General features: G+C 41.7%; 1 protein-coding gene across 15 annotated transcripts in view; it reads right to left on the reverse strand.

The window, feature by feature from the left end:
- The window catches only part of LPP (LIM domain containing preferred translocation partner in lipoma), a 306,103-nt gene that overhangs the window by 73,167 nt on the left and 218,268 nt on the right, over window positions 1–14,668 (reverse strand). For all 15 annotated transcript variants that reach the window (XM_032446708.1, XM_032446707.1, XM_015871615.2 and 12 more), the window contains one exon: window positions 9,449–9,572. In XM_032446708.1, coding sequence (XP_032302599.1) covers window positions 9,449–9,572 — 124 coding nt within the window. The remainder of the gene's footprint in view (window positions 1–9,448; window positions 9,573–14,668) is intronic.

The raw sequence follows: 14,668 nt of genomic DNA on the forward strand, positions 1-14,668 counted from the left end.
GATCCTGGTGCAGTGATGATACTTTTTAAGGGGTTAAGCTCCCATTTTTAGCTTGGACTACCAGAGACAGCTGTTTCTATATCCCTGATAACAAGAAAACAAGAAAAATCAATGCAAATGAGCAAGTTAATAAAGAAAGCCAGTGATGAGGTATCAGACATGTTCACCTGACTCCCATTTACACTGATGATGATCTACTGGCATCGAAGTTTTCCATTTCCCCCAGTAGCCCCGGCACAGGCAGAGCCATGGGACAGGCACAGTGCTTGGCTACGCTGACAAAAACTGCGCTGGCACAGTCCAAGCAGGTGACATCTGACGGCAAGTTTCACAAGTCAAAATGGGTTTACTCTTGGCTGCTGGTAGCATCCCAAATGTCTGGCAGGGCTGGCTGCTCGTGATGTGCTGTCAGTTTGGGATGACAGTCTCCTGACTTTTGAGCAGACTGTGACCTTGGGCTGTAGCCAGAGACACAAAAACTACGTTCATGTCCAAGACGACATGCTGAACATTGAGGTGCATTTGCAGACATGAAAACAGTGAAGCCCACTAAAAGCAGCAGGACAGTTTGGCTACTTTTGATTCTTTTTGTTCTTTCAACGCTCCCTTACCTCTCTGCACACTGAGAAACACTCTGTATTGATTATGCTGACATTGACAGCAGAGATGGAATTTTTTTCTTTTTTTTCTTTTCACATCTGAGATGAGAAAGTGGGTTATGATTCATCTCACACAATCTGAGTCAAAGTGATTCCTTAAAAAATAAAGAAAAAGAAAAAAAAAACAAAAACCAAACAGTTTTGATGCGTTTCCATCAGAAGAGAACAGGCTGGAGAAGAACATTCGGCACATGAGAGAGCCCTGTTTAATTCTTTTTCACCACATTTCACTCTCAGATAAAATCTGGCCTTCCCCCCACAACTAAACTTCAAGTGACACTCAAAATGCCCCCAAAAAGTTACTGGCAGGAGATCAACCACTATATCAAAAATGACAGCATGAGACAAATGCCACCAGAAGGAGAAATAATAAACAGCACACCATGCTCCCACCCACCCCCATGGAACACTGGTTGCTAGACTGGAAAGTAACAGATCACTACGGCGAGTTATCAATTTTCATAATAGCCACAAGTAATCTAAATGCTGAAGTCCAACAGCATTAGTGAGTACATTATATTAAGAACAGTTAAGATTACCAAGTGAGGCCCTGGAGTGTTTTCCTTCCCCCTTCTTATTTTCACAGCCATGTTATTAGCTCTGGAAAATAGGGCTTGTGATCTAAATGCTGGGAAGAGCCTTCATTTCTCATCAGATGAAGCTCACAATACAATTTGGTTGATTTTCACACAAAATAAGAGAGAGGTTGTGGGTAAGGCACGAGACTTGAAGGAATTCTAGGCTCAATTCCCACTTTGCTACTGATTCTCTGCATGATGCTGGGTGAGTCATCTGACTTCTGCTAGTCAGCCCCTCATTTGTAAATTAAGGACAATAATAATTTCCTGGTCTTGCTGCATTTTCAGTTTGGAAGCTCAGAGGGATGCACACTGTTTCCTACTTCATGTTTAATTTGCACATGTGTGCAGTGTGACTGCAGTCTTGCTAGCAGCCCTTAGATGTTACTGCAGTACAAACAAGCCATAAAGTAACATGGAAGCAACAGCAAATTTACTGCAACCACCTTCAAACAATAGGTGAGCTGTTTTCTGTTGTAAAAGAGCAGAAAAAAAGTTCACTTTTGCTCTGTTACGTGCATAACTATTTTCGTGTTGCTGGGACAAAGATTTGAGCAGGGCTGTGTGGCTCTAAGTGTGGTTTCTAATCCCGGCTCCAAAACTGGCTGCCTGACTATCTGAACAATTCAGCCCTATGTTATGACCAAGAAAAAAAGGAAGAATTTTATGGCTTAAAACACTCTAAAGCATTATCTGAAGTGAAAATTATTTCTAGGAAACTAAGTCCAGGAAAACATTCTTACACATTCTCAGACACACAAACATGCAAACCCTTTTAAAATACCTGTGAGGGAGCATTTAGTGCTTATGAAATCCTGGATGGAAAATACTGTCTTGTATCCAAAAAGACACTTAAGATGAGAGGGAGGACAAACCTTCACCATCCCACATCCCCCTAGACTAAGTCCTCCTCCAGCCCTTGGCCTCCTCGAGGAGATTCCCAACAAGAGGTCCTCTGGGAGCCACCATTTATGGTTTTAGCGAGTTGATGACGCATCCACAAAGAACCCCCCTGAGACGAGCCAAGTCTTTCATGTGGGGCAGGTCACACTTTCAGTTCTTAATGGCCCAAGTTAGCTATGGACTAATCATAGAATGGCTTGGGTTGGAAGAAAACTCAGAGATCATCTAGTTTCAACCCCCTGCCACAGGAAGGGCTGTCAAAGTCCTGATGGCTCATTATCAATACTTCAGCCATTTCAGTCCACGGAGGGTTTGGTTTGGGCACATAAATTTGCCACGAATGAGCTGGATTCTCTTTGAACTGCTTCTCAATTAAAAAGATTTACTTCACATGCAATTATGAGCTATTAACTTTTGTGGGCTCGACTATTAGTCTCATCATTGTCCAAAGCCTTTTCAGAAGGCAGCCGAGCTGTGCTATCCATTTGTACAGTGTCTACCACAGGGAGGGCCCTATTGCAATATAAGAAATGACTACCAACTTCACAGAATAATTTTTTCATGGATACATTCATTTTTAAACACGCAGAAGAAATCTTGTAGAATACCACTGTCCTTTAGAAAGATATTTCATTATCACGTTTCACTCCTCTTCCAAGACACCAGGAAACTGTCAGCTTTCATTTTCTGACTGTTGCTTCAAAAATAATTCCATTCACTACCCGAAGCCCACATTTGTTTCACAGCACATAGGTGATCATTGAAATACCTTTGCTAAAGTGCTAGCTTGGTACTCTGCACTTATTCTCCATTAAATGACTTCTGCATCAAATCAGTTCCATTTAAAAGTAAAAAATATGTCTAGATTGACTGCCAGCAATTCAAGCTAAATGAGAGACTTAGAAACACCAAGGTAGTCATGCTGCTTTTTACCTGCATCAGTTTGCATTTTATCACCTACAGCAACAACGGGTAATTTTATTTTTGATGTAAGGTTCAGACCACATCTGTGAAGCAGCGCTGGTCTCTGAAGTGACTGTACTTCAGAAACACTCACAGTGCAAACTCCTGTCCACTTCTAGGTGGAGATGAGAAGCAAAGGAGGAAGACGAGTCTCCTGCCTCCTGGCACATGTGGGTAGCAGGTGCTCAAGGCTCACAGAGTGCAGCCTTCCCTCATTCCTGAAGGCTACATCTGCTTGATCTTTCATTTAGAGATGCATGCTTGAGTCTTTGTAAGACTAAGATCTCTGGCATAAAAAGATATGGGTGTTTGGCTTTCCAAAACAATTTTTCCCCCACAATTACTGCAGGGTAGGACGTGGATGATATCAACAGCAGGAAGAACCAAACTTTTGCGCCCATTTTACTCTTTTAAATGCTGAAAAGCAACTTAAATCAGAGTCAGTTCACAGCCACTGCACAGCGCTGTTTCTTGTGCCTTTGGAGATAAACACATGCAGACACGGCATGCTTTGCTCTCCCGCTATTCACAGGTCTCCTCTTCTACACTCCCCAATTAGAACTATGGGGCAGCTTTAGGTTGCATTAAGACTGTCTGCGTGCATTAACTGCCCATCTCCTACCTGCAGATGCCGTGCAAGGATACTGGCAGGCACAGGACTTCCTGAAAGCAAGTTAGATGGATGCGGCAAGCACTGACAGAAGTGAGACTGAAGAAACAGGCTTTGAAAGCCATTTACCACGGTAATTAAAGCCCCTGGGGAGCAGAGGGAGGGAGCTTCCCCCTGCGGCATGCCACAAGAGGGCAGCTGGGTGCTGATGGCGCTGCAACATGACCTCCCAGTGCAGGCTGCTCCCCACTGCTGTACCCTGAGCACAAATGCTAGAATGTGGCTCAAGCACAAAAGATGATAACTTGAACTACAGTGCAGAAAAGGGTCCACGTTATACATTTGTTCTTCCTGTTTTTGTGAGTGGTTACGTAACAGAAAATGACTGCTGGCTCATTAGTTGTTGAAAATCTAACCTACTATTTTCTGATCCAGATGTTGTTTGAATGAGGATGTCGGCTACCTTGCACCAGAGACCCTGCCTTTAAACAAAAGACATGATGATGCATCACATTACATGGCAAAATCGCAGCGCAATTATGCTTTTTTAATAATAAATTGCATCTTTTAACAATAACTTTTTCAGAAGAACCCTGCAAGATACATCGACTTTGATTTTCCTTTTCTAGTAGCAATTCGGATGGAACTAAGAGGCTACCTGAACAGAAAGAAAGGGGATGCCTCTTACAGAAATGCCTGGTGAAAACACAAATGCGATGCAGAATGCATTTGCTTTATAGACAGTAGAACTGTTTAGCCCATAGTGCTATGTCAACAGACTGAGATACCACAAGTGGAAGGCAGCTATTCCTGCACAACATAGTGAGCAGTCTCATCTCCATCTCATCTCATCATACAATCACAGAATCATCTTAATTGTGATGCTGCATCTCAAAGAATTGTTGGGGATGAAGGATTCTCCATAGGCACTCCTACAACCGCTGCCCAGAAACAGCTTGTAGCTGAAGGAATATTAACATTAAATGCACTGTAAAAAGAGTAAAAGGGGGGGTGGGAGGGGAAAGGAGCCTGCAGATGTGAAATATCTGCTGAAGGTCTCGTAAGGGTCTGGGATGAGAAGAAGGAAAAAAGGACAAGCATCTTGCTTGTTGGCCTTGCTCTTCACCCCACTCTGTGCCATCACTCCCAGTATCGAAGCTGAAACATATGATGAACACATACAAGAAAACTACTGAACTGTTAGCTCTGAGACAAAATCAAGGCCCCTTTATTGTTCAAGAGCACCATTTTAGTACCTTTCTTCTCTATATGTGCATCCCTACAGTACAAGAGGAAAGTATCAAGTTATCAAGTACTTAAAACTCCTTTGGTAGACCTAAGAGTGCTCAATAAAATGCAAGAAAATGTCTCTTCCCAACAGTCAGGGAAACTCTCTGTTGTGGGGAGTGACTCAGCTGAGGCATAGTCCAGAAAGCAAGAGAAGATGGGGAGCCCTGATGGCACTTTTCCAGTCTTCGGCACTGACTGTATGGCGATAGAGAATGATAAGCTGCCAGAAGTCCTTTCTTTCTAGGATACTTGAAATGGTGGTCCAGAACAGTTGTGACCTTTGTGTTCCATTTTAAAAAATGCAAAATCGTGAGCTGTAGTTTCCCATGGTGGCCAACAAAATATTTTGATAGATTTATCCTAATCTCCTGCAAATCTCATTTCTCCTTCCCCATCCTTACTCAATTTCCACTCCAAGAAATATTTTCTTCTGACATGCCTATCTGTGATTACACATTTAGCAACACAAAGGGCTGTGACAGGGAGAAAGCATCCTTAATGGACAGTGCATAACACATGTGGGAATCCTTTCTAATAAAAAGGGATTAGATTAAAGACAGCCAGCTACCACAGATCAGCAACTGAATCAGCAGTAAAGAGTAGCCTGGACTTAGGAGACTTCAATTTGCTGATTTGTCAAGGACTTCCAGAGAGAAGACACTCTGTAAGTCATTCCATAACCTAGATGTTACAGAATAACCTAGTATGAGGTGATACATACCAAAGACAGGGGGTCTTAGATGCAGTATGGTTAAGAGTGGGCTTTCAACAAAACTGAGGAAAGCAGAATTAGCAGAATTATGTGTTTAACTCCTAAAAATGCTTTTTTTGTTGTTCATTTGTTTAATTACTATGCTCACTGATTATACTTTTATCATTAATCACTGCCAGCTAGAGGATTTCCAAGTGACTAGATCATGCTGCTGCAGTGAGTCTAGGCAACAACTGTGATCCTGCTCCTTCAAAGAGTGCTTCCAGCATGCTGCTTCTTGGCTTACTATGTTCCCTGCCTCCTCAGGAATGCAGGATGAGCCATAATATGCTACCAGCTACACACGCTTTGGTGAGCAGTCACTGGCTACAGCAGTTTCCTTGTCTCTGAAACCACCTCCAGTAACTTGCACTCAGGGAAGCTGCAGAGAAGTGTTACAGTGAGCAGAGACCGGATGGAAGTGCTGGCTGGCTGGCTCCCAAACTCAGCTCACCCAGTCTCCCATCAGCACCAGCTGGCACTGCCAGGGCAAAGAGACTTCAGGCTTTTGCTCCTCCTCCCTCCCCAGGAACATCTGCCTATGCTGAAACAAGACAGCTTGATGGCAAACCAGAGATGAGGAAAGTGGAACTGCAGCAGGAAGATGGTTACGGAAAAGATCTCAGCGTGCTGACAGGGCAAGTAAAATGACCTTTCTCCAGCCTGACAGTTCAAATGTAATTATTCCAACAAATTATTTCCATGACTTAATATAACGCCTTGCAGCTTTCTAGCAAGGTTAATTAGATTCCTCAATTCAAAACCTATCTGTTCTTAACCAACTTTTAATATGCTGAAATCCAGTTTTCTAAATTCAAACTAATAAAAGTGATTAGCTGACAGCTATCTGGTATGCTACAATTACCATGGCATTTAGACCTCAGGCAGAAGATATTTAATGCAAATCAGAGTCAATGTCTCTGCCCATTTGTCCTTTTTCTGATTATTGGATCAATGTGCCATATGAATCTTGTACAATCCACGTTACCACGCTAAACAAATAAAGAACAGAGAATCAAGGCTGAGATACTGGTTCAGACAGTTAACCAAAGTTGAAAGACTCCTTTTTTCCTCCTACACTTAATTTCTTCTTTCCGCATGAGCATGAAGTTGTGGAGAGGCACTAGGCTGACAGCTCAGTAGATGGGTATTTAGCTCCGACAAAGCCAGAATTAGTATAAAACTCCCAGGCCTGTGCTGCCATATTCTGAAAGCCTCCACCGTTGTAAGCCCAGAGACCATTTTCCTCTGAGAGAAGGTTGGGCTGGAATAAACCAAAGAGGATGAGGGCAGACCACCCCTTTGATTTTATCCAACCATAAAAAGCAGTTGTGTCCCAGGACTGCTAGTTTTGTTTTGTATTTTTCTTGGAAGGCATATAATTAGCTGTGGCTGTGTTCCCCAAATTGCTGCATGGGGCACAGCGTGCTTAAAGCTGAGGAATTCCACCCAACACACAGTATATCTGCACATTAAGAATGCCAAGGCTGGAGACTCAGAGATGATCTTCAGTGGTATAGACGGAGTGCAATTAGAAGATCCATCAGGTCTTGTAATTAAGCATCATCTGCCCAAGGACAACTAGGATTGATTGATTTTCACCAAGCAGCTTGTATCATGCACAATCACTCTATCTTTGATCATGCTGCTGCTTATAACAGCAACATTGGCAACGTTTCCAAACGATCTGTATGCTCCTTTCCATCTCCTCCTGCTGAATTAAGAGCTACTGGAAAGGCATTGGTCTGACCTTCCATCCGATAGCCAAATTGATGACCTAACATTGAGAGACCTTATGTTCCAATCCTCTGAGCCATGCATCCCTTCTGGATGAATAAGCTTTGATGCACCACACTCCCAAACAGAGCAGAACCATTTTAGTGATACATTATTAGTCTGCAAAAGCCTAGTATTTCAGCTCCATAAATACAAGTGCTAAACAAAACTAAAGCTTCACTTCAGGAAGCAATTTCTGAGCTGTGAGGAAAATTAATCACTAGAACAGCTTATCAGGGTAGGTGGTTGACTCACCATTGCTTGAAGTCTTTAAGATAAAAAGATTAGATTTTTTTTTAAAGTCCTGATTCAGTCAAGCTTTCTGGAAGAAACTGAAGGTAGGACATTGGGCTGTATAGTGGCGAGGTCCTTACTGTACTTGGATCCTGTGAGTTTCCAAATATTCTGCTCACCCAACTAACTTATTGAGCTTATGGGAAGAATGGAGCGGGCTCCAGTCCCTGAACTGGCTCTTGCCACTTACAGTTCTGCATTAAGAAAATGACTGTAATCAAATCTCATGCTTCAGGGCTTCAGCTGTTTGCCTGAAGGGAGCAGGAAAAAGGCTTCTCCTTCTTGCCCGCCCACACTAATAGCTAAGTACATGTTAGGTTTGTTTGGTTTATTGTTGCTTCCCTCTTAAAACATTAAAGAGTGAACTCAAGTAAGCATGGGACAGAGACAAAGTCAAATGCAGCAACACAGAACATGTTCTCTGGTTATCCCTCTTCAAAAAGTCATTCTTGCTTACACCTTAAATCTGGGCAAGTCATCAGCTTTGATGACCACCACCATTTACAAAGAAGACATTTTGGCTGTAAGGGTGGACACCACGGAAGGCAAAGGATACTGGTGGAGAACAGGGATTGAATCTACCCCATTTCACAGAATAATGTTTATCTGATGAGAACATCTTGACCTTCTCATGTAATCAAGATTCTTTTCACTGCAAAATTCTTGTTTATTAGGACCTTGGTTCCACCTGCTTTCCAATTAAACAAAATGACTGAAGTTTCTTTAAGTTAGAAATGCTTCTGTCCAACCAAAATCTATAACCAATAGACCTACAGGGCAATCTCAATGATATTTTTAAGAAATGATGCAATAAATAAAGGAGGAAAAAAAAGACAAAATGAATAGCTTATTCTAGCCGTTAACTATATAAAATGAAGCAGATTTTTTCCTAACAACAGGACACCCAAGCCTAGTAAAAAACTAAGCACACAGGCAAGATGTATCAAATATGCCCAAATCTCTTGACTTTAATTAAGGATTCATAGTCTCTAACACACAGAGGTAAGACATATGCTTTATACCTATAGATGTCTAAGGTCATATGATCTTTCCAAAGAAATCAGCTGATTATCTTTTTTCCAGGTGAGGAAAATGACAGATATAATGACTCAATCAGCTCAGATTTATCTTCCTCATATTTGCTGGACCCAGTTCTGGAATAATAGGTGTCCATATAAAACCAACCTGATTGACTCCAAATGGGTTTCTTTTTAATCTACGCCAGCACACAGGAGCAGAATGCATTTACACTGCCAGGTTCTCTGCAGATGCAATGAGAGGGATGGGACAGGTGGGCAAGAAAGGGCATGAAACCTGAACTTACCCTGGTAATCTACAGGCTGGGGACAGATGGTGTCAAAAAGAATGAAAAACTGAAAAATTCCACTTTATAACCAGAAAGACAGTAAACATACAGTAAGTGAGCATGAGATTTATGCTGAAATTACAGAGGAATTCCTATGGATGACTGCACTTCCAGCCCAAGCATGGAAACCAAATCTATCAGTATGAATGTCACTACATTAACACTGCAGCTGTCATGCCTCCCTCCCCATTACCAAACGTGGTAAATACAGAAAGGGGCTATGGAAAGACTGATTCAACATGACATGGCACTGCTCACCAAAGTAGTCATCAGAAGGAGGATTCTCCATGTCATACAGCATTTTCTTTGTCAGATGTTCCAGCTCATCTTCAGGCCTGAAGGCAGGAGTGCTTGATGTGGGTCCAGAGCTCGGATACCCACTCTAAAAAAAAAGAAGAGAGAGAACAAACAGTTTGTGATGTGGAATAAAAGCATTCCCCTACAGTAAAAGAGTCTATTGACTGCCCAGTGCTGAACTTCATTGTCTTTTTGCTTTTTTTAAAACCCAAGAGATTCACACAAGTAAACATCCCATTTAATGTAATGAAAATGGACTCCTAAAAATGTCCAGAGAAGTGCTATATATCCTATTAGAATGAGAAGAACTCTGTGCCTCATAATTACGTGTCTACTGGGTAGCACACAGTAATAAATAAAGGAGAAATATTATTCCAAGGATAACTTGATACAAACATTTTCCAACATTGAAAAAAGGCTTTGGAAGCATTTCAGTTCGGATTTGGCAAAAGCTTCCATCATTTAACAATGCAATAGAAGAGAGGCTAGAACAATCATTCCTACAGTGGCGGAGTGTATAGACAAAGGCAGATAATTCCAAGCTGCTAGTTTTGCTCTCTTCTTGTTTGTTTTGACACAAATCCTGCTGTTAACACTTGCAAGAGCAGGAGCCAGCCCACAGATTTTTAGTGCTAGGGACACAAAGGTTTTAGTATGCGCTTAAAAACTGAGACCTCTTGGCCTTCATGTGCTAACAGCTGGCATAAAATATTTAAGGTCCATCTCAGTGAGTTCTCTCCCTGGAAAACAGCAGAACTACAGGCATATTTTGAGAAGCACAGAAACAGTCACATGCCTCAGAGTTTCTTAGAAGAAGCTAAGTTTGGTGTCTGCACTGAGAAACTCGGTCATTTCAGGATTAAAAACATGCTGACATCAGTTTTCCTTGTGTGCGCTGCTTTCTTGAAAGACTTGCATGGGAAAGCTAATTTGTTTATGAAATGCAGCGTTTGAATAAAGGAAGGGATTTAATTGATGGTTAATTTCATCAAAAACTGGACCTTATAAAAGAAACTTCTGAATGACAGACTGTAAGTGATTTTCTGTGCTCCTTACCTATTTAAATGGGAAGAAAAATATCACTGGAGAAACACTGCACCTCTATCCAGCTCATAAGGACAACACCTGACACGATGAATTATTATAGAGCCAGTCACGTTCAACTGAGAACAGCAGCTTTAAAACAGTGCAAGAGAATTAACTAAATGTTTTAACTCTTTTTTTTCTTTCAGGCAAGAGGGAGATTTCAAATGAGACATCAGTCAATGTGGAGAAGGTCTCCCAACAGTGCTTAGCAATAATACTTCAATCATCCACTCCAAGAAACCAAACACTTGCATGTTCCTGACCTCGTATTTATTTTTCTAGGGTCTGTGCCGAGCTGTGTTCCATCCCCTCTCTTTCTCGTTGACCTGACCTCCCTTGCACATGCAGCACCTATGAGTGCAGTAGCATGACTGCACTTCTTGGAAGTGCTGGATTTGCTGTACACACACAATAGGACAGTTGTACCTTCTGCTGCCTATTGTTTGCTCTCCAATGGAGCAGCAATGCACAAATGAATTGGGTGGCATGGTTCCCCTGGTAGAAAGAGCACCTGGAAAAAGCCCCAGGTTGGATTCATTTCCCCGGAAGGCTATGTAAGATCTGCTAGCACAGGACTTATATTTGCTTTCAAAGTCACAGAAGTGCCACCTTTGTGGGATACTTCATTTTGGTGTGGATAAGGTCATTCTCTTGACAAAGAGTTTCAGAGCCAGGCACTTAACCCAGCAGAACCAGATGCCCTCGGACCCTGTTCTGTGGCTGTTCTTAGAAGGCTAATTGACAACTGCTTCATTAGAAATAATAAATAATGTAACCTTAATAAAAAAAAAAGGTTAATTAATAAGGCAATTAAGGCTGCCAAATACAAAGCATTTAAACTTGGAAGAACTGCATATTTTCCTTTGCTCTCTTGTTCCTGTGAGCTGATCATGAATTTTGCCTGAACATACATCTTAACACAGCAAGAGCAGCCAAGGATTTATTAGCTTGAAAAATCAATCTAACATCTAAGCATCTTAAAACATCATTTCATCTTCTTTCAGTTTCCAAGCACAATGGAATAACCAGTGCTATCCTGTGAAGGAATCCAGACCTATCACAGAGGATGGCGTGGCTGTGGGGCCTGTGCCTCTACTTCATGCCAGCCTCCACATCTCTGGAGCAGGAGGCTGCTCGTGTCTGCTTCAGGACGGGCTCTGGTTGTACTATTTAAAACAAAAGATCAAAATCTGCAGACTTTCTCTGCAGATTTCTCTTACCATGTATCCTCAAACACACAATAAAAAGGTTGTTCTCATATTTTACCTACATTGCACTTTTCCAGATTGGGCAGATTTCTTACCCAGTTTTCAACATCAGCAAAAACAACATACACCAACCACAACGTTAGGAGACATTTTAACTTATTTTGACTAAAATGCTACGCTTTTTTTGACCATTTAAGCAATGCTAGGCACATCTTCTTTCTCCTTGCATGGCACATGCTGACTATGTGCCTCCAGGAAAATGCATTTCATGCATATGAACATGCTGTTGAGTTTGCTGGGGCACGCACGCACACAAACATAGAGAAGTGTATCCTTAGTGGATCTAGAATGCTTGTTTCAGCAGAACAGTTTCCTTCCTCCTCTTTTGTTAGGTCGGGGTAAAAATATAATTCTGGCTTTCCTTACAAAACAGTTGTGCTATTGTTTATTAAACTTCCTCTGTTTTCTCCCAATCTGTACCATGATCAAGGCTGTCTAGAAATACAATTTACTGCCTAATCTGCCACAATCATCTTCACGCATTCTCTTTGCTCCACAGTGCTTCAGTGTACACTGCGCCTGAGACACAGAGAGCTCAAAACTGTGCTGTGTGCTGAGCGGCCTCCCAGATCCTCTGAGCATCCCAGCCAACATCAGGGATCATAAAGTGGCCCATGAGAATGGAAAAAGCCCTGATTTGCAAAGAGGGGCCATCCTTTACAAGCATTTGAGTATTATTTTTCACTATATGGAGCAACCTTGGGAAGAGCATAACAAATGCAGCTGTGTTTGCAGATGTCAATGCATTTACAAATAGATGGACTCGGAACTGCCAGCATTCCAAGGGTTAAACTCCGTGGCAGAAAATATCTTCATGTTACAAACAAAAGGAAGTGAGTTAATCGCTTGTGCCACTCCAAGCAGTGCAACAACATCTGGTTCATCTTCCTCATTAAAGTTCAGTTCCTAAAAAGCCAGGTCAAAAGAAGCAGTCACGTGGAATTGCTGCACAAGTATTTTGGTACGCGGAGTTGAAACTTTCTTCAGCGCTTCTCTGGTATGCGCTCTGTACTCCAGATCTCGCTGGTAAGCAGCTGCCTCTGGTGCTCTGGCTGCCCAGACAAAGGGAGTGGGCTGCATTCACCAGCACAAACTTTCCCCATCCACATACAGATTTTCACCCAAATGGGTAAAAATCCCAGTATAAAATCTGCAAAGACATCTGAAGATGATCCTACCGTCAATGTACATCATTCAGAGTACACCGTATGCGGTCATTTTTCTTGTCCATTTGCAAATGCTGCAGAAGTTTCTTCACTCGGAGAGAAAATCACTTCAATTATGTGTTCCCAATTACAGAAACGTGGAAATTATCTTCTTTTCAGAAGGTAGAATTAGCCCAATTTGGAATTGAAAAGCAGCCAGAAACGTCTCACACTGATGCTTACTTTCCATTTCATTTTTTTCTACTTGTTCATCTGCATGAAGTTAGCACTTTCCTTTCACTTCACTCACCAGCACTCATCATCAGTTAAATAAACGGTTAAAGAACATCTTTGCTCATTTTTTATTCAGTGGCCTGACAAAGACCATACTTTTTCATTTAAGTTATTGACTGTTCAAAACAATCGCAAACTTTGAGACCAAAAAATTCAGCATGGTGCCGCATCTCTCCTACGAGCTGAGCTCCCAAAGAAATAACGATTGCCTGCAGCTGTAATTCAGTCTATAATTAAGGCCAACTGAACCCTCTTACAGAGGAGATGTGCTGGAAAAAAAATAATATATTTTAATTCTTGATTTATTTTCCCAGTGAAAAGTCACAGCTGCCTGAGTACATACAGATTCCTGAAAAGACGATTCTGCCACACGCACATTCCTGGGTTTACTCCTGCTCGGAGAATTATTTGTTAAGAAGAAGCTGCCCTGAAAGAGGGGATATCCACCAACCTCTGCAACCTCCTGCCCATGAGTGGCATGAAATTACTAGTTTTTTGGGCAGTTGGGAGAGCAGCTTCCCCTGGGATGGGCAAGAGTGGGGCAAACCATCAGTGCCCCCACAGCCACGACTTCCCAGAGCAAACCAGTAATCCAGAGAGGGCAGCTCTGGCAGCAGAGCCCTCATTTATTAAACAGTGGCATGCTTTGAAATAGGGCAGTTTTGTAACTACTCCAAAGCTCTAGAGGATATTTTTCTTTATTTTTAAACTTCATTATTGTAACTCTATCCTCACTTGGTTATCCACTCACATTCCCAGTCTTATTCAAATCCTGCTAAGCTCCGATTTTCAACAATCTCTTGTGGCAGCGTTACACAAAATATGTGCAATAATAATAATAGTAAATTAGATATTTCTGCTTTAAGTTCACAGTCTGCAATTATGGCAAATAGTCCCTTTTTTTTCTACACTTGAAGTAGGGATGCAGACAGGTGGAAGGGGAGGTATCTTGTCTGTAAAATTAAGACAGTAGAGCCAGAATGCTTATTTTGACTATCTGGAAGCCAGCTTTTAGCTTGTAGCAATGAAAACAAAGTGTTGGCCTCCATGTATTGATATTGAATTAAACAGAATCACCACATATATGCACACTAAGTACTCTGCAAATCGGGCTTAATGATATTTCCTTGTCAATTATTCAGTGCTTACAAAGTTCTCCAAGCTGCCGTGATGTCTTTTAGTAATGGTCAAGCACACTAATAAACGAGCGTGACTGTTCTGTCCTTGGATTGTTTGCATTCTCTTATATGCAAACACACTAAATAGCTTTTCTTTCTATTCTTCACATTCTTACTTATGATTTGAACCTAGAAGAGCGGGCTGTCTCCACTAGGTGTTACAGAAGTTGGATGAGCTGTAAACAACACTAGCTGGTGCACTGAGCATGA

This window comes from Coturnix japonica, chromosome 9 (assembly GCF_001577835.2).
Source record: "Coturnix japonica isolate 7356 chromosome 9, Coturnix japonica 2.1, whole genome shotgun sequence".
Classification (NCBI taxonomy): Eukaryota; Metazoa; Chordata; class Aves; order Galliformes; family Phasianidae; genus Coturnix; species Coturnix japonica.